Here is a 20905-nt window from a genome sequence, read left to right as displayed (position 1 = left end):
ACCTTTGTGTCAACTTCCTCAAGGGAATACACACAGCAAACTTTAAAGACACAGCTGGGCTCCATTCTCATTACTTTGCAATAGTGTTGTTAACTCATTTGTTGATGTTACTGGATTTTGCTGAGTCTGCATTAACAAACTGTGGAGGTTTGTGCAGTCAGCAGTGCAGACTTCCCTTTACTAAAGCTGATTGTTTTCCATCCCCTCTATCTCTTAGCACTTTGTTGAAAAAGTTGCTAAACAGATTCAGCAAATGATGATGATCCTGTAGAGATTCACAGCTCTAGTTTCCTGTCATTTAGTGCTGGTGGGCAACAGACAACCTAAGTCAAATGATTCTTTCCTGGAGGTCAAATCTAAACAATGACCCCAATGTGCCAACAGGGGAAAATCTGACCTGATGAACGCTGAGCTGGTCATTGGGTGCGCGGACACACAAGCACGCCACCAAACACTCCAGCCTACTGTCAAGGAGAATGAATTAATACCAGGAACCCGGAGGAATTAATCCATGGAGCCAACTGTTTTCTCTGCAGACAAGTCCTCTGTCAGCAGGGGGAGTAAGAGGGCTGCTGTCAGTAGATCAGTTAATAAAAAGAGCAGTGTGACTTTTATAATTATAATAATAATCCTCTTGACGCTCTGCTCCAGAGTGAGGTCAGAAGTCAGCCTTGGAGCTGGTAAGGACTAAAGGGACTGACTTACTTCAGCATGGTGAAGGTCGGCTCACGCTGAAATTTAAACCTGGATCATTCATTGATCAAGAACAAACTTTAAACCTAAACCTTAGATACAAACATGGACAAGAACTTCTTCAAGTGCTCAGAAAAAAAGTGGAAGTTTGAACACACCTACAATTCTGTGACAACTAAGCAAACACCATCTGCTGATGAAGATCATGTCATATGCATGAAAATTCCAGAAAAAGGAGAGCACGAACTGAGGAGAGACTTTTTTGTCAAACAAATCATGCAGTTTAAGAAAATGATCTCAACTCAAAGCCCACTTACATCCTTTCTTGAGCTTTCAGCCACATCATCAGGTCTTCACTTTTAGGATTTCTCATCTGTGTTGGTTTAGTCCAGAAAGGTTAAAACTCCATCTGTTGGTTGTATATGGTCGGGAGCTAATAAGTAGATTTGTTTAGTCAAACTACTACTTCCAAACCCAATAAACAATTTAACTGAATCATCCAGCTATAACATGGTTTCTCTGACAAGCCAACAAAGCACTGCCAAACTATCATTTTGTGTTGTGGGACAATCCACCACTAGATGGCGACAGTTGACCACTTTACTGAGATGTGACAGACATCCCCAAACACACAGCAGAGTCACCACAGAGTGAGCATGCATGGTCCCTATTAATGCCCAATATAATACTCAACTATGATCATGGAGCACTGACAAATTTTACGGCTGAATACTTGAATTTGATCAAAAAAAATTAAATATACTGTATATATATAGTATATCTCTCTCTTTTTATTGTAACCGTCACAGTAACAACTGACAGAATGTAGACAGGAACTTGTTTTAGTTATGGGAGTCATGAGGCCTTTAACTAAAGCCCTCTCAAGGTGATAATGTATTACAACACTTATGAGGACCTTCCCTTGGCTACGTTCACATCATTAACCCTAAATTAAACCTACTCTCACCGTTACATTCAACCAGAACTCCAAGTCCTAAAGTTGAACTACAAGGCTTCTAATTAACAAGTGAAATGTGGTAAATCCGATTGATTTTTCCCGTCATACATACACATACATACTCAACACACAAAATCATGTACAAGCAGAATTCCCATCAGTTCTAGTTAAGATGTAAACTCTATGTAAACACAGACAGACAACACAACGGCTCAGCTGTATAATACTGCAGTACTTAAAGGCTTGTGACTGAGAAGCACAGATCAATAGAGTCATTTTCAGCAGTCTGGAGGATTATCCACCTCACTGCCCACTGATGCGATGCAAACTAAAGACACACACACACACACACACACACACACACACACACACACACACACACACACACACACACACACACACACACACACACACATACACACACCCTCACAAACAAACAGACACTTCATGTCCTCTAGCTGGCAGCCTCTCCAGACTGTCTGTGGATCCATATTTTTACAGGAGATTGAGAACATTTACCCTGTTTTTAAGCTCCTGAGAGCTGCCTGCTCTGTCCTGTCCATCCCCACATCAGACTGCTTTCATTCATTTACCATCCAGGCAGAGCGCTGTGTGCCAGCCTGACGCTTTCTTCCAATGATGCAATTTAAATCACCTTTCTTCTCTGAATATTACCATATGATGTGTGTCAACTCAGTAGTAAAAATTTCCTCATTTCAACATCATCAGACTGACAAGACATTGCCTGTTGTTGCTGGTTGCATACAAATAACCTCAGGGTTTAAACTTGACTTAAACTGGACATTTTTCACTGCAAAAATGATATGTTGACATTTTATGGAATACTAAATCTGCAGTACAGTGGCTAAATAAAATGAGGGTGCCTTAAAAAAATAGTTGTATTACTTCTAATTGTAACAGCTGATTTACCATCCACTAGGAACAAAATTCACTTGATCTATACTGCCTTTAAAGCATCACAGTAATTACTAATTGCCTGGTGCAATACCTAAACTGTGCAGAGGAGGTGATTTATTGAAACAAATAGAAAATTGTGAAAATAAATTATGAGATAAAAAAGTCACAATTTTGAATTCGTTTATTACCTTTGATTTACCATTTTTATTCTTGATTTCCTCTTTCATGTTCTGGATTAACTGATGAAAATGAACAGAGGCCTCAGTCACTCACACATTTACTATTTCAGTCTATGGGGTCAATAAAGGCTGAACCAGGTCGAGGTTTCCTCTCAGTGGGAGACAATTACAGTGAGAAACAACCAAACTAAAGATCCAGAGGCTTGGTGCTTAATTAGTTTTTAGTGTTGGACTCTCCACCACCCATCTCATTTCTATTCTCATTTCTATTCCCCAGGCGGCTCTCGTCAAGCCAGCAGCCCGACCCTCAAGCTCGTTCTCACGCTCATCCGCCTTGATTGATTTCCAGGGAGCGACGCCGGCTGGCCTGAGCTCACTGGCCGGGCTATAGAGCGCCTGGCCCGCGTGGAGGGGCCGGTCGAGCCCGGGGGAGAGGATGGATAGATGAACGAATCTCTCTCCGATCTCTTATCAGCCAGAGCAGCTTCTAGTGGGGGAGGACGGGTGTGAATAGTCCCTACACACACACACACACACACACACACACACACACACACACACACACACACACACACACACACACACACACACACACACACACACACACACAGATTACCATCTCGTTCATCTGCACTGTCCCTCTGTTCTACTGTAGAGATAACATAGCCTACATGCACGAGCACACGCGCATACAAACAAACACACATACACACACGCAGAGGGAAAGCTATGCCCGAGGTATTCCCACCAACAAAAACAAAGACACTGATAATCAGACACTTCAGCAGGACAGAAACGGTCATTAGTAGTCTTTAAAAGATGATTTGTATCTGAGTCCCCACCGGTGATGTTCCTAATGTCACTCCGACATACACACAACAGCAATTATTTATTGCACACCCAGAAAATGACTGATAAAAAAGGACAATTGAATATGAAGTGAATATGATAATAATAATGATGATGCTTTAATGTAATAAACCGTTTTGTCCTTTGTTCCTTTTTTACCTTTTGAAAATAAAAAACTGAAGTTCTCAAAAATGTTAACAATATTTATTAAAAACTAAAAATCTGTACCTGAGAGGAACCAGCTGATCCACATTGTGACAGGAGGGCAATACAACAGTAAAAACGCAATGTTAAAGAGTGACAAAGGTCATATAAAAGTGGCCTATAACATACAGCCTACATTATTTGTTTTCAATACAAATTATTTGTTCATTTAAACGTGAGTGCTGTAGTTCTTTTAATCGAAAATAGAAAGATGTTGTTTTTGAGTTATTTTAAATAATGTTTTCAGTCATGTTTTCAGTCATACGTCGTTGTTCTGCTTCGTTCCCTAAATGCAGGCCTGTTTTTTTTAAAAATGATATTTGATTTCACAAGTGAGTAGACCTAACCAGTTTTGGAGGAACTGCTTGTGCATGTGAGTGAGAGAGAGAAACAAACGCGCATCACGGTTAGAGTTAGTTACTGTCTCTCTCGTGCTCTCATCACACCTGCGCGCGCCTCTCTCTGTCTCTGTCTCTGTCTCTCTCTCTCTCTCTCTCTCTCTCTCCTCTGCACTTCAAAGCTGTACTTGAAAGTGGCTTCTAGAGAAGAGTTGTTGCTCTTTCCGCCTGGTGCTGCCACGCGCCGAGCACCATCATCATCGTCACCATGCCTCGAGGATTTTTGGTGAAGAGAAACCGGCGATGCTCAGCGTCATACCGGCTGAGGAACAACAGTACCAACAAAGCTGCAACACATGACGGCGACAGGAGCAGCAGTGACAACCCTGAAATAAGCAAACCGCAGGTGTCGAAGGAGAACGATGTGTTGAGTGTCTTCCCGTTTGAACGGCCGGATGGACTGCTCCCGGTGTCCCGCGAGGACTCCGCCGGTGTCAGAGAGGCGTGGAGCCCACACATGGAGTCTGCGCTGGAGGCTGAAGCGGACCGGCGCGCGCAGTTACCGGAGACCGAGGAGCAGGTGAGCGAGGTGGACGTTTTGACTCCTGATGGAGATTTCTCCTGCTTCTTCCCACCTCCACCTCCACGCGACCCGACATTAACGGAGTCTTGCAGTCCCGTGAAACCGGTCGGCACGAGACTGCTGGAGCAGCAAGAGGAAGGAGAGAAGCAACTGTTGTTTCCCGGCAGGTGCCTGACATCGTCCCCGGTGTCGGAGTTACCGGAGCTGCCGTTCCTGGTGAGCTCCACTCAAACCTCGGTGTCCGCTTCCATCGAGAGGCTTCTCGCGAGCAGCAGCCGCCACCATACGCCATCCTACGGTCACAATGACAAATATGACCCGAGTATGACTCACGTGCACTTGTTCCCGCCACTGACGCTGATGAACCAGGATCAGCATCACACGGGGAGAAAACACTCGTACCTTGAAACGGATCAACGATTGAACAGCAACAGACACCACAAACAATCAGCGGGAAATCCGTCAAAGAAACCCAAAGTAAACCGGAAACTCAACTTCGAGGATGAGGTCACGACCTCGCCGGTTTTGGGTCTGCGGATCAAGAAGGAGAGCCCCGAGCTGAGGAGACAGCGGGAGAAGTCGTCTGCTCCCACCGGGAATCAACCGCTGGGAGAATTCATCTGTCAGCTCTGTAAAGAGGAGTACCCGGACCCTTTCTCCCTCGCGCAGCACAAGTGCTCTCGCATAGTGCGCGTGGAGTACCGGTGTCCCGAGTGCGACAAAGTCTTCAGCTGCCCCGCCAACTTGGCCTCCCACCGCCGTTGGCACAAACCCCGTCCGGTAAACAACCAAGGAGCAGAGACAAACAAGAGCCAGCCGTTAAAAGAGGCACGAGGGCTCATTCAGCACGAGAGGCAGCCGTTGGAGATGGAGGGCAAAGAGAACGAGCTGCTGCGCATTAACACGAATCAGCACCACAGAGCGCTGGACAGCTCCCGCGTCAGGCGTGAGCCGTCCCTGCTCCTGCTTCACGGTCGGTCTCGTGACAGCCCCGACAACGACAGCCTCGCGCCTCCTCACTATGATTCCTCGCCTCATTACCGTAACCCGGGGGAGAGCTGTCTGGATCTGCAGCAGCAGGTGAGAGCGGCGGACAGCCCACCGTCCAGTCTCCTGCTGCTGAATGGCAACCCAGAAGAGCGCGCGGAGCTGCCCCAGCAGCAGCCACCGTCACTCTCTCATCCTCCTTTGCCGTTTGTCCAGTCGTTACCGGAGGAGGAAGTGTACGAGTGCCGGTACTGTGGGAAGAAATTCCGCCGACAGGCTTACCTCAAGAAACACCTGGCCGCACACGAGATGACAGCAGCAGCGTCTCCGCCCCCACCATCTTATGGTCAGGCGCGCGAGAACAGCGGCGGACAGAGCCAAGTGTTCCTGTGTCACCTGTGCGGCGCGCGCTTCCCGTCGGTTGAAATCAGGGACAAGCACCGTCTGTGGCACGCGATGAGGGACGAGTTGTTGGCGGGAACACTGGGAGGAGGACTCAGGCCAGACGTTTTCCACGCGCACAGAGAGGAGAGCGGCACTGGGGAATGCGAGCAGCAGCAGCAGCAGCAACAACAGATCTTTACTTGTAAACACTGTCCGTCCACGTTCTTCAGCTCCCCGGGGCTCACGAGACACATCAACAAGTCTCATCCCACCGAGAACCGGCAGGTGATGCTGCTGCAGATGACCGTGCGGCCGTAGATACAGACACTGAAGCAAACAGATTGATAAGTCATCGATTGCCGTTACGGGGAAACTATTAAGTAGTTGTTTTCATTCACACTCATGTCGACATTTATATTGGCTCTGGTTCTGTTGTAATTTCGGCCTGTTTGTTTCAGTTGTGGTTTAAAGACAAAAAGTATATCATTAGTGTAACAGGATACGGATTGAGTCACTGTGCCTTTGTTTCAAGATCAGTATGCAATCTGACTTGTAAGTTGTTTCACAATGGTCCACATGCTGACACTATAAAATTAAATATAACACTGATAGTTAAACTGCAACTGTCCATAGTGCTGAAACTAAATAAATAACTCAGTGAAAACAAATTAACCAAACCCATGGTACCCATGTCCATGATACTGAAACCATATCTGCAAACAAAAGTGAACAAGCAGGGTTGTAATATTATCATGAGTGAACCTATCTTGCTTTGCTAGAAAAAAAAGGGATATTTCCATTCACTGGACAGTCAACAGATTTTGGATGCTCCTTGATAAAGTAAAAGCAGGATTATTATATGATAAACATTTTAAACTGGAGGGAAATTAAACCGTCCTTTATTCAAATTTCTTTTGTTGAAATCCTTTGATAACTATCTCAGTATTTAATTTGTTGTTACACGGATTAGTCCATCACACAATCATAAATCAGACACTTTGTATATTTGTAATCTGTACTGAGAGAGCCATCTCTTTTCAGCTTCTCTCGCTCCGTCTCATAATAAACCTTTGCTCTGTAAATGATTTGACATTAAAACTCAACTGTGACAACTGAGCGAATGCGACATGCTGAAATTTGACAGAATTTTGATCATGACTACAGAAAGTAGGAATACTGTTACATATATACTAAAGCAATGAATAACACAGCTCTCGCTACATGCGGCAGATGTTTAAGCTCATGTTCTACATATTTCTGTGGCAAAGTAATCAGATTACACTGATGTTAAGAGGCAGTGCAGTGGGTTACATTACTGACTGGTGTAATAAGTTAAGCAGAGCCAGACCATAATCAGTGACCTGTGATCGCATTTTAGAAAGTGACCTTCCGTAACCTGAAAACTGGAGACAGAATCAATGTCCTAACTCTATTTCATGTACAGTGAACGATAAAAAACAGTAACACACAAAGAGAAAATAATCAGATCATCAGACAGAATATGCCTTTTATAGTAAATGTGCCGGTTAACCTATCAGCTATAAAATATTTTCATACAGAAATGGAACATTTAATGTTAGTACTGCTAGTAAAAATGTCTTTTGTGTTCAATGATTATAAAATACTGTTCAAATATTTGCTAAATGCCTTCATGATGCTAAAATGTAATTGTGGTTCTCAGAAGCCTAGTACTATTTTGATATGTTTGAAGTTGAATGTGAAATTTATTCAAAATTATTGTCAATAAATGGTAATACAGTATGATCAATGAGTTCTCTGTCATTTTATTTTTTAAAATTTGTTGCACACACACAGACACACAATATATGAATAGGTCTAGCAATGAGTGGTACGAATCATTTATTGTTAAATTTCCATCATTGCACGTCCACGCTCTGTGTGTCTGAAACAGATGTTTCACATTTACATAATACAGGTTTGACAGTAACATAGTATGAGGAGTGTGTATGTGCAAGCGTGTGTGCGTGTGTGTGTGTTGTGGCACAGCTGATACATGGTCAACACAGGCAGTTAGTACTGAACTGGTGTCATGCAGTATGTAGAGTCAGTAGTTACATATATCAGCATCGTCCCAAACTAACGTCTGGACACCAGCTGAACCCGTATCCATCGCAGCCCTCGTGTTCAATCTACGTCAGGCACATATGATCAAAATTGTTATTTATGGAGGGAAATCTGCACAAACAGGGAGAAGAAAGGGGAGTCTGAAGTTTCCTCTTTTCAGACAATGAAGATTTGGGCCAAAAGGCTGAAAAATATTTCTACCTTAACAACCCGAGCACAGTGCCTCAGGGTAGCTGATATGAATTTTTGATAATGCTGAAAGGCTTTGGGTAACTTCGATTTCCTATACATTTTGGTTGCTGCTAATCAGGCTTTTTAAACTAAATGAACATGCATTCATACATGTGAGTTCAGTACAGTTGAATTAGCAGAACTTTTTGAATGCATGCCAAACAAGATCCTGAGGAGTATTTACAATCTTTAAAACAAATTTTGAAGTGTGAAATTTTCCCAATCTTTCTCATGGGACATTAAAGCAGCATCAGGACTCAAGTCCTCATGTGGAGTTGCAAGTATTTTAATTGGAAGAGGAAGGGAGGCTTAGTATCAGGGAGTGAAAATAAACAGGGCGTTGCTGTGTGGTTTAGGTTCTAGGACAGAGTTTGATCTGGTCATGTGAACAGGTTCAGGTTGTTTACAGGATGTAACCAAGCAAACTGGGACCTGGTTGGTTACTGGCAGGTACAAATCAGTCCCAGGGTGCTACCATAAGATCTGTCTCAACCAGTCAACAATGCTTCAACCTCAGCAATAATATCGGTAACAGCAATAACTTATAAGGGACAACTTTGATCTCAGCTGACTTCAAATATTCACACACAAAGTAACACAACATGAGTTTGACCTCAATTTACAGAGACAAAGTTTTAACAAATTCAACCCCACGGAAGGGTCAAAAAAAAAAGAAGTTTTTACAATCCCTTTCCTCTCTACAGAGACACTATGGCTGAAATAAAAAAATAAAATAAACAGCAACAGAAAATACAGCTGTGGATACACTTCAAGCAGTGAAGCATAATGCAAAACCTTTAACTTAGACCTATATTTTCAAATATAGATCTTTCATATACATGTTTCTTTTAGCAGAGATCAGGCTATGGAAAAAAAGGAACAATGGACAAACAAGCCATCATGTTAAATAAATGGAAGAACATTCAATCCTGATAAACCCTGTAAAACCACAACCGTGACATTTATAACTCATCTATGCTAATTTGAAGCCGTGTCAGTTTTTTTTTTCTTTTTTTAAGTTGAGCTGAAATGAGGACGTTAAATACATGAAAATCATCTATGGTAGTGTTTAAGTTACATTTTCTGGATTGTGATTACATGCTGATCCCCCTCCATCCAGAAGTGGAACTGAAGACGAGTCTAAATATAAGAGCAGATTTAATAAAGAAAAAAAAAAAAGAAAAAAAAAGAAAAAAAAAAAGACATAAACAAAACATTCAAATCAAAGTGAAGATAAATTGACATCTCTCTCTCTCTCTCTCTCCTTCCCCTCTTTGGCCTTGGATCTACAGTATCTCTCTTCTGTATACTTTAATTTTCCATCCCTAAAAATGCCTCTAAAAGAAAAACACTGGGCCCCAGTAACTGAGTCAGAGAAACACACAGATATCAATGAGACTAAAACTTCTCTCACTGGCATTTATCAGGAGTGACATGGCCTTAAATCCCCAGTATACAGTATATTCTGATAAATACAATATTGTCATTATAGTGATGTTTAGTAATTCATTTTAGAGAAAAAAACAAAGTGATATTTGACAACAGTTAATGCTCATTTTTCTTTCAAATTTCCCCAGTCTAGCTGTGGTACCAAGGTTAAACATATTAACTGTAAAGTAATGTTGGCTATTTGAGCTAAAATGAGATTAAGTTTAAATCCCGAAAGCATGTGTAAGTGCAAACTGGTTATGAAAGAGAAACTACTGAAACATAAAATGTTGTAGTGTTAACCCACTTAGCAGATATGTGGTCTGAGGATAAACCAGTTTGGTTTTGGCAGCTAACTTTCATAGAACAGTATATACACAACAAGCCTCCTCACACTGTACACATTCTTATAGATATTCATATATGTGTACTCAGATCAACAAAGAAAAGGAAAGTTGTGGTTCCATTGCATCAGATGACAGAGTGATATACAGCAACATTCTTGTTTGGATCAAAACACACACACAAAAAAATAAAAAATAGAAAGAAAATAGATGCAATGAACATCAGTGCTTGTCCACATTTTACAGCATGAGCAAAAACAACAGTAACAGGTGCTTTTTCTTTGATCAGCTTGCCTTGTTAATTTTCTAGACAAATAATCCTGCCATCATTACTGTACATACAGTAACATTGTTCCTTCCACTAAGAGAACAGGTCGGGTCACTTTCAGTCCCTTAAGCTCTTTCTCCTGAATTCAAACACAGATGTTTGGCTCGAGAACGCTGCCAAGTCCACAAGATGTTTTTTTTTTATTGTCTGCAAATGAATGAGATTCTATTTACATTTCAAGGACTGAATAGAAACTGACCCCGGCCCTTTATCTTTATCTCTATAGACCTAACGCTGCACTGAGAACAAAAATAGACTTTTATCTTGCTTTCTCCATGCAACACTTTACAGTCATCACTCTTGTTTCATTTTATATCAAAACTCATGGTTCTGTCTGTACACACACAGCCCGACTATAGTACAAATATACAAGTTTCCCCATGGCAACCTTCAACGACACAACACACACAGAGACTGAAGAGACTCTGCTCTTTGTTGGTCGTTGAATACGCGCTTCAAAACTGGTTTACAGAGCAGTGTGTAATGTGGCACACTTTAGCTTTCTGCAGTCTGACTTAACACTGGAGTTTTTATCATGGCACAGATTATGAACTAAAACTGCTCTCTATAGGCAGCACTTATTCAGCTTCTCCCACTATGGCGAAGATCAGCATGCTGCAGCACTGGGTCAACTGGTTTCTGTGGGGTTTTTTTTCTTGTAAGCAAAGCTGAGGATAAATACAGCAGCTGTGAGCAATTTCAAAATAAAGTTACAGTATAGTATAGTCCATGAAATACTATTACATGTGCTTTTGAGAGTACAAGTGTGCGACAAAGCGTTTTGTACATAAAAGACCAGTGTCTGATCAGAGCGGCAACATGCTGGAGGGGACATGTGTCAACATCTTCTGCCTGAACACTGAGCATCATTTTTCCTGTTGAATATAATATCTATGTGAATTTCCCCAGAGCTTGTTCATTTTCAAAGTTCATTTTAAGTTGTGTCTTTCTTAATTTCTTGTACTTTAAGTGCAATTATAGACCAAATGTCCTCTGGTGTAAGTCTCATAGGTTGATGTGAGAAAAAGACCACTGTTCGTTCGCTGTCATGATATGAAGTGTCAGTTCTGACTGAGCCAAGGAACCTGGAAAGATCAAGTCTTATTGGCCGATCCAGAGGAGCGCCGCAGCTTCATAGACATGCGGCTCTTGCTAGTCCGAGGAGACATGGGGGATGCTGAGTCGCTCCCGGCCTCCCCAAGAGCCGGACTTTCTCCCCGAAGAATCTCTAGGCAGGAGCCTGAGGAGGAGGAGGAGGGGTGAGGTGAGGGGGCAAGGGAGGAGGATGGATTAATGGGGGATGGAGGGATAAAGGAAAGGAGGAAGGAGGTAAATAACAGGAGAAAAAGATGAAGGGACAAAAAGAAAATTACATCACACCCCATGATGCTCTACTGTGCCAGACTGCAAAGACTCCTACAGAGACAAACACAGACAGACAGACAGACAGACAGACAGACAGACAGACAGACAGACAGACAGACAGACAGACAACATATAAGCTCTAACAACTTGTTTTTAATTCTATATTCCTACTTCCTTAAAAACCACTAGACAAGTTTACGTCCTAGAAAAACCATGAATGTTATGAAAATCAAGCTTCTGAAAAGATTTTTCCTCTCACACCGTTCGTGTCATTAAAAACTACATAAATAAACTTGACATCAAATGTCTGACACTGGCCTTTTGCTAAATATATTCACAATATTAGCACTTAGTGATAACATAGAAGTTATAATGCTACACAAACTGCTCGATATCCACATTTTCAGTCTCTCATCTGAAGGTCAGGTCTTATTGACCATCGCTGATCTCTGTTCAGGTTTCAGTGGAAGAGAAGATCAAGAACCTTCACTCTGGAAGATTTATCAAAAAGACTTATACTGACTTTATTTGACCAGAGTCAAACAAAAACACAACTGTTGATACAACAGTCAGGTTAAAGTGATTTACAGGTTACAGTCAAATACATCACATAACTTTTAAAGGCAGCACTTATCTGACTTTACAGATTATATTAACCAGAAGTCAAGACGGCTCACTTTACACTTCCAGTTAATAAACCTTTATCTTATTAGGTTTTCTAATTGGAAAATTCCACAGGAGCTTTTGGGAAACTAGACCACAAAACTAGACTAGAGAGAAAAGAAAAGAAATGTGGTCAGGTGATTTTCTATCTATACAGCATACCATTCACAGCTAGCATGAAGGACCTTCTGCTTGAGGCCTTTCCCCTTCACCCTCAGCAGGTTAAAGCTGTCTAGTGGTTTAGGGACCATCAGACACATAACACTATGCTCCTCTAGAGAGGAGAGGAGAGGAGAGGAGAGGAGAGGCGATAGGAGAGGAGAGGAGAGGAGAGGAGAGGCGATAGGAGAGGAGAGGAGAGGAGAGGAGAGGAGAGGAGAGGAGAGGAGAGGAGAGGAGAGGAGACGAGAGGAGAGGAGAGGAGAGGAGAGGAGAGGAGAGGAGATAGGAGAGGAGAGGAGATAGGAGAGGAGAGGCGATAGGAGAGGAGAGGAGAGGAGAGGAGAGGAGAGGAGAGGAGATAGGAGAGGAGATAGGAGAGGAGACAGGACAAGAGACAGGAGAGGAGAGAAGAGGACAGAAAAGGAGTTGTGAGAGGAACAAAAAGAAGTGAGAAGATGGAAGTCAGGAGGAAACAGGAAAGAATGAAACCAGAAAGGAGGAGCAATAAAAATAAGGGAAAGGGAGAAAAAGGAAAACAAAAAGGAAAGAGATAAGTAAAGGAGAAGGTATAAAAAGGAAAGGACAGGACAAAGGAGAAGTTCAGGAGAGTAAAGGAGGGATGGTCAGAGAAGAGAAAGAAGACAGAAAAAATGAATAAAAACAAAGAATAAGAAGTTGCCTCACATGTAAAGAAAAAACAGCTCAAAACATTGAACAGAAAGGAAAGACATAAAAGACATGCAGACCAACAACACACAATTTACATGTACATATATATATATATGATGATACAGAACATGTTCTTACGACATTATTTTTATGCTTAGTTTTCTTTATTCTCGCCACTTAGTTACTTATTTCAAACGTAGCAACACAAACAACTCAGCACAAAAGAAGACAAAACTTTAATGTTAGTTTAAAGTTATACATTCAGACAGTGCGTCTATTTATGAAGACATATTTCTTATCAATTATATATCATAAAGTAAGTGTGTGTGCATGTGTGTGTGTCAGAGCAGGTGCTACAGTGCTACATCATCAAAACCAGAAGAGAGGAGCATACAAAAGGTTGGAGGTAAAGTTTCACCAGGTCAGTGTGACATTGCAGGTTAACAGAACAAATAGGAAAATGATTGTGAGTAAAACAAAAGAGAAGAAATCTCAAGTTAACAAAAAGGATTTCTCACTTTCATCCTGCCACTGAGTGTAGTTTGGTATGAGATTTAGTGTTTAAGGAATAAAAGTCACACACACCGTCTGACACAAGGGGAAAAAAACTGAAGCCTGTCAACATGAAACAATGTGCATGAGGACAAATGGAGTCAAAAACTCAATTTGGACAAACATTTTTTTTTGTCTGATTCTTATGCTTTTACCTATTAAAGCTACAGGTTTAATAGCTTTAAAAAAGACTATAGCACATTACAGTGTGCTATAGTCTTTTTTTATACTGAGAAAAATAGGATAAATAATTTACTGTCAGTCTGTGTATGTTTATGGCTATAGTTTAAACTCATAGCTGTAGGCAGGCCAACATGTAGCTGGTTGTGGCCAATGAGCTTAAAGCTGCTATAATCAATCCATATTTTTAAATTTTGCATCATTGTGATGAATTCACAAAGAATTATCGCCCACTTCTGCATTTCCCCATAGCTCCATCGAGTCTTAAGGCTCATTGTTTTAGTTTTATGGTCAACAACCCGGCTGATCTAGGTTTAGGGTTAGGGTTTAATCTTAGTTTAGTTAAGGTCTCGTGGCTCAAGTGAGTGTTTTTTGTAAAACCTGTCCTTCACCAAACAGCAAACAGGGTAAGTCAGCGACTACCTGGTCAACAGGGTGGAGCATTTCACACTTAAAGAGCCAGATACTTACCTGAGGAGCTGGTAGAGACCAAACACACAGCTAAAAGAAGAGTGAATATTGGACTAGACAACTGAAACTGTTCGCTAACATGTTACCATAATAACTTTATGAGGTTGTAATATATCAATGTTTTGTTTACAGCTTTTCTGGTGCTCCCAAGTGGCCAAAAAAAATCAGTTAATGAAGGTTTAAAATAATCACAGCAAAAGCAAAGGAACAGCTTTACATCTGTTCAACATGTCCCTAGTCATTATGCTTTGTTTGCTTGTTGTTAGTTGCCCACCGGTGACCATTCCTTCTGGGTCAGTTATCTCAATCTAGTGATGCGCAGCTCACCGTTATATCCACGGGCACTGCGGTTAATCCACATATAATATATAATATTTCAGGAAAATATTAATTACATCATCTAAAATGTGAATATATTTTGAGCTTAATTTTTCACCAGGCACGAATTAGACTCTGTGTTTGGACGACTGAACTTGTTATGATTTATTGTTTATTTTGGGCAGCGTCAAAACGTTATTATGAGCTTTTACATTGTTTAATTTAAAATGTCATTTGTGGAAATAACTTATCATTTTCATTTTACCAAAAAAGATTACTTTTACTTTAAATAAATATTGTTTATTTAAAACCAGCCATCATCATCACATGTAATATCCCAATGGTAATGTGTGATTGGGTGCATGTCTCTAAATCGTGGAAAATAATTTGATTGAGTGGATTATTCATGCATGCATGTGGATTTGAACGACATCTGAGCTGATCCACACATCACTATCTCAGTCTAAAGATGAAGTTACATAATGAAACAGAGGAGAGAAAAAAAACCCTCTCTGATACTCGTGTCCTATTACATCCTAACAAATCGTAGTGAGTCATACCAAACTACACTCACAGGTGACTTGAAAATGACACTTCCTTTTGAATAGTAACATGCAGACCTGCTTCAGCTGTAGAAGAAGCAGAGGAAGAAACATGGAGAAGTAAATACATAGTAGTGGAGGAATCAGAGGACAACATAGGTTAGGCTGAAATGTCAGTAGGAAGAGCCAATCAAAACAGGGCATGTCAATGACAAGGCTTACCTTTTAACTATAGGCAAGTGAGACATTACGATCTAAAGGAGGGGGGAACAAAAAGAGATAAAAAGAAAGAGGAAATAAAAAGAAACGTAACAAAAACAAAAAAATAAAAAATAAAAATGGGAAACAAATTAATCAAAAGTAAATCAGAAAAATAAATTGAAAAAAAATGTTGAAATTAAAATAAAAACAGAAAGAGAGAAGAATGTTTGATCATTGTGCTGTTAAGGGAGGGGAACCTAATATAGAGGGAGGGGACATAGATAGATAGATAGATAGATAGATAGATAGATAGATAGATAGATAGATAGATAGATAGATAGATAGATAGATAGATAGATAGATAGAGGAGAGGGGGTCAGCAGATATTTTATTTTATTTCAGTGCACAGGATTCTGATAATGATATACATATTAGGACTAATATAAATAGAAATGCAGGCACTGTAATCAGTGGCCATGAGAAGCCTTAATATCTTATTTTATGACTGACATACTTTTTGATCCTGTGTTCTGAAACAGCATTTGGGGCTGAACAACACACCACCAACCCCATACAGAGGTGACAGAGGATTTAAATGCCATACAATATTCTGAATTAACATTTGGAGAAACAAGAGTGTATCAGGTTGTACTGGATGTCATTCAGCCTCAAAGCAGGGTGATTATTCTTGAAAAATTAATATTTTGAAGACAATAACTGGTGAGATGAGGAGTGGCTGGCAAAGAAAAACAGTGATCAATTACACATATAGACAAACAAACATAAAGTACCTTCATCCCTTTCAACTGCTAGTGTTATTTATGTAGAACTTCTTTATGAGAGAACGTGTGGCTTAGTTGAGAAATGAAATTATCGTAAATAACTGCCAAGTTAATTAATTGGATAAGAAGTAAGTCAAAAGGAGAGTCTTAAATTATACTTAACCGGACACATTACAGACAAGACTGATCAATATCTGTCTAATAAACTTGGCAGGATACATGTAAGAGTCATACATTAGAATATGACTCCCATGTGCACGCCTGACATCTCTACGGCTGATCAGATGTCAGCTAATTCCTCAGAGATGCTCTGGAGACAGAAGAAGGCTGAGCACAGCTTTGGATAGACAACAGAACTCATCAGATACGACGCTCTGCATCAGACTGAGTTGCCAGTGTGTGTGCGTGAGTGTGCGTGCATGTGTGTGTGCGTGTGTGTGCGTGTGTGGTCTCTCACTAGCTAAAGTGATTCCCCCTTAAATGCTTTCAAAAGAAGGAAAAATCAGCATATTAACGTGTCACTTAACTTCTCTCTTAACTGGCCAATAAGCAGTTTCACAAAGTTACACTAGGCTACGTCCACACTAATAAAGCTCCATCTTAAAACAAGCATATTAGCTCTGTATCGACAATAAACTCCGTCCATACTAACACACCTGAAAACGTATATCACAAGACCATTCAGGTACACTGGACAGGCGCGTGCCAGTGTAAACAGGAAGAAGATTGTCTGCTCTGCAGTTGGTTAGTGGTTAGTGACAGAAAATACTACAAACGAGGAACAGCAAAGACAACAAGATCAGCAACGCTTGTGATTCGTTATCCATGTTGCAATCACCACTGGAAGTCGTGACCGAAAGACTCAATGAGGCAGCGAATGAGAGTGGTTGTGTCATCGTTTACCAAAGGTCTCAGTTTCTGCCCGTCCAGACTAAAATGCAGCCGCAGAGTTTTAAATTAAATTGTGGCTGGCAGCGTTTCCAAAAGTCTCTGTTGTAAGGGTTTGAAAACTCCAGAGTAGCGTGGACTCCAGGAATAAACATAGCAAAAGCGATGCATTTTAAAAAATAAAACGTACTAGTGTGGATGTAGCCTTAGTCACCCATTCTCTGAAAGCCTGCCACTGAGGTTTTGACTGACAGGAGTATCAGTTGGTGTGGTAAAAAATGTGTGTGGTTACTTCACATAGTGTAAGATCAGGTCTTACCTGTGTCAGACGGCAGGTGAGTGCAGGGAGCAGGACTGTAAACTCGAGCTGCGTAATCCTCAAACGTGGTCGGCTCCTGGTGGTGCTGAACAATGGTTTCTAGGTATCGAGCTCGCTCCTCATAGCTGACATCAAAGGTCAAGGTCCAACAGAAATAAAGACACAAATACCAATAGAGGATATAAAGGAAAAAGAATAAGACAGAAATGGGTTCAAGATGATGATAATCCTGCCAAAATACAGGTAATAAAATGTAGCCAAAAAACACTTCACTTCCACTGTAGCTGCACTAGAAAAATCTAGATGAGCTTTGGAGAAAATAACCCTGATGATGTCATGGTGATGTCATCAGGGTCATCTTGGCTTAGGCTTGGAAATGACAAATTCATCTTTTCATTTATGTACTTCTTTAAAGTCTGCGTTAGAGACTGGCAGTGTGGCATCTGAAAGATGTAGTGGTTTACCAGTCAGAGTGATCTAATGAAAAGACTATCCAGCTGCATTATGGGAAATGAGGGTCAGGATAGCTTGACCTCTGCTGCACAGATTTTGACCATCTAAAAAGAAATATGTATCTCACAAATTCCACAACTTTATGGAAACTAAATCAGTGCAGTGCACCTTTAAGTAAGATGAAGTATTCTGTACTGTTGCTACTGCCACTAGACAGGTCTGAAGTTTCACTGGTTTAATGCATCTTTCATTAAATTTAATTAATTAATTTCAATTCAATTCTTTGCACATTTCATAATTAATGAAATGTTTCAAGAAAACATGTTTTTATAGATTAAGTACTAATGACAATTAAAGTTAATTAATTACATCATTAGATATTATTTATAGAGTTTAACAGTTACACTGAATAGAATAGAGAATAAAAAGTAACAATGACAAAACTGAATTGGACACAGCAACATGAACAGCAAAACAAGAGATGAATTATAGAACAAAAGTAAAAACAATAATAGAATAATTTACGATAAAACTAAATATAATGTGGTTGTTGAATAAACTGAATTATTCAGATAACAACACTGCTTTAACACAGGCCAGTTAACTCCCTATACACAGTTTTCCATGTGAATACTCTGAGTATACAGTGGTATTCTCAGGCAAACAAAGGCCGTTCATCACTTGTTATTACAGCCTTTAGCCATGAACTCAAAGAGAGGTACAGGGATTCAGCTGAGAGCAGACTAAATGGAAACCAGGACTTCAACTGTCCATCTATTAGAGATAACCTCATTGATGGAATGACATTTACCCTCTCTTCCTTAGTCCTACTCATACATCCAACTATAATGACAGCCATATACAGCTGTTACACACACACACACACACACAGTCGCATCATCTCCCAATAGTATTACCATTTGCTCAGTGAACGCCAATAATAGAGGGTTCTCAATGAGAGCAGAGTGTTTATGTGTGTGTGTGTATATTTGATAAGGTTGGTTGTGAACAGGCACAATGTGTGTATGTAAGTGCATGTGTCCCTGTTTGAGTGTGTGATGGGATTAGGCCAATGAATCTTCAGAATGAAATCTGTGTGTTTGTACCTCTGTGTGTGTGTGTGCGCTGTGAATGGATCAGCCATCTGTAATAGTGCCCATGGGTTTTCTATTGGGTTAGAGAGCTGGTGTATGGGCCTCAGAAGGAGAAAGATTCAGGTCTAATGGTAACTGATCCAGTTAGAGACAATGATAATAATAACAATATGGCTCCTTTAAAGTGGAGGGACAGACTGAACTGGCAGAAAAAAGAGAAAGGAGGAGGGTGGAGGAGGGTGGAGACGGTGGGAATGAGTGGAAAAAGCTGGCAAAGCAAAGAGGAAAAAACTTTAATAAACCTAGGACAGATGACGCAGTTTGTCGTTTAACGTTTTATTGAAATTAACCAAACTTGATTTCATGCCTAAAAGAAAAAAAAAAGTTATTGCATCAGAAACACTTTTGAAACCCATATTTTAATCATATGACAGATGCAAGGAAATGAGTCAGAGAGGGAACAAAGGTGGGAGAGAAACAGGAGTGGAGGCTAGAGGTGCAAAGAAAAGAAAAAAGCAAGATGCTCAGGGAGAAGGAGAACTTGTAAAAAAGACGGGGGTGAAGAGGAAGAAGGGTGAGTCACAGAGGAGGTGAGAGGGGAGGACAGCGGGTGAGACGGGGAGGAGGAGTTTGTGTGTGTTTCTCCCAGTGAGAGCTGAGAGAAGAGCAGCGGTCACACACAGAGCGTCAAGTCGGTGTCTCTCACATTGGGTCTCTTTGTGATCTCGCCGTTTGCCTTTTTCCTGCTTCCCGCTCCCCTGCATCGCACTTCCCCCTTTAGAGAGCGAGTGTGTGTGTGTGTGTGTGTGTGTGTGTGTGTGTGTGTGTACGAGGGGGAGGGATGTGTGGCGGTAATGCAATTATGGACAAGAGGCACTACATATTCTTCCAAACAACACATACGTATCTTTATATCGTGTTTTAATAATGTGTGGCTGTAGGAGACAGCAGCTAGAAAAAAATATATATAACGATTTTTTCAAAACGCACTGACCCATAAAAGGCCACTGGTTTGTCATTTCTGAGAGGGTGAAAAGGTTTAGAGGACACCTGCAGGAGAGAAGGAAGTCTACAAAGACAGGGAAACTGAAGGAGAGAGAGAATGAGGAGAAATAAATACACAGACATGGCACCACTGCTGAGATAAATGACAGGAGCATCACTCTACTGTTCTCCACTCTTTCTCTGTCTGCTGCCTTTATCTCTCTCTCCCTCTTTCTTCCTCTCAGCGTGGGTTTCCGCCTGTGGCCTCATGTCACTGTGTCACAAACACCAGCTCCCCACTGACAAGAGGCAACATCAGCAGAGAGAATGATGGACTCTAATGTAAAACTTTCACCTGAGCAATACCATCACTTTGATACTAACAGCTCCTACACGTGGACACAGGTGTATGTCAGTACATCTTCAATATCTTTGTTTTTTTTTTTGTCTTTTTCTCTTCTCTTCTGCTACACCGGTCAATTTCAGGACTTTTTGCATTTTTCTTCCCAAACAGCACATATTGAACGGTGGGCCTATCATTTCCCTATGGATTAGATATCGCTGTCCATTCTATCTACCCACTTTTCCTTCTCTTTACTCTGAGAAGACAAAAACAAACCACAACACTTTTTAGCACGAGGGTATTTTTACAGAGAAACACTGGCAAACTCACTTGGCATTCTCAATGGGCATATGGACGCATGTCCACGAGCGAGGCAGTTATCTTTAAACACTGCCCATTGGTGTTTATCA

At 41.0% G+C, this 20905-nt stretch overlaps 2 protein-coding genes across 8 annotated transcripts in view; one reads left to right on the top strand and one right to left on the bottom strand.

The window, feature by feature from the left end:
* The first annotated feature begins 4291 nt into the window (after window positions 1-4291).
* LOC130180422 (insulinoma-associated protein 2) lies at window positions 4292-7854 on the top strand. The gene has a single exon (XM_056393942.1). It carries the CDS (start codon window positions 4408-4410, stop codon window positions 6409-6411), a length of 2004 nt encoding a protein of 667 aa, XP_056249917.1. The 5' UTR covers window positions 4292-4407; the 3' UTR covers window positions 6412-7854.
* An 82-nt stretch (window positions 7855-7936) lies between these two features.
* ralgapa1 (Ral GTPase activating protein catalytic subunit alpha 1) overlaps window positions 7937-20905 on the bottom strand; it is a 76053-nt gene continuing 63084 nt past the window's right edge. For 5 of the 7 annotated variants that reach the window (XM_056393933.1, XM_056393938.1, XM_056393935.1 and 2 more), the window contains 2 exons: window positions 17622-17746; window positions 7937-11749 (listed from right to left, as the gene is read on the bottom strand). In XM_056393933.1, coding sequence (XP_056249908.1) covers window positions 11604-11749; window positions 17622-17746 — 271 coding nt within the window. In that variant the 3' untranslated portion in view covers window positions 7937-11603. Of the gene's footprint in view, window positions 11750-13589; window positions 15519-15653; window positions 15686-17621; window positions 17747-20905 lie in introns of those variants that run through there. The other 2 variants (XM_056393936.1, XM_056393937.1) reach the window with 2 other exon arrangements.

Source organism: Seriola aureovittata, chromosome 13 (genome assembly GCF_021018895.1).
Source record: "Seriola aureovittata isolate HTS-2021-v1 ecotype China chromosome 13, ASM2101889v1, whole genome shotgun sequence".
Taxonomy (NCBI): Eukaryota; Metazoa; Chordata; class Actinopteri; order Carangiformes; family Carangidae; genus Seriola; species Seriola aureovittata.
Note: the sequence above shows the minus strand (reverse complement) of the source record. Positions and strands in the feature narration are given on the sequence as shown.

Bases quoted from the DNA above. Each gene is read 5' to 3' on its own strand.
- LOC130180422 (XM_056393942.1), top strand. From the start codon at position 4,408: ATGCCTCGAGGATTTTTGGTGAAGAGAAACCGGCGATGCTCAGCGTCA.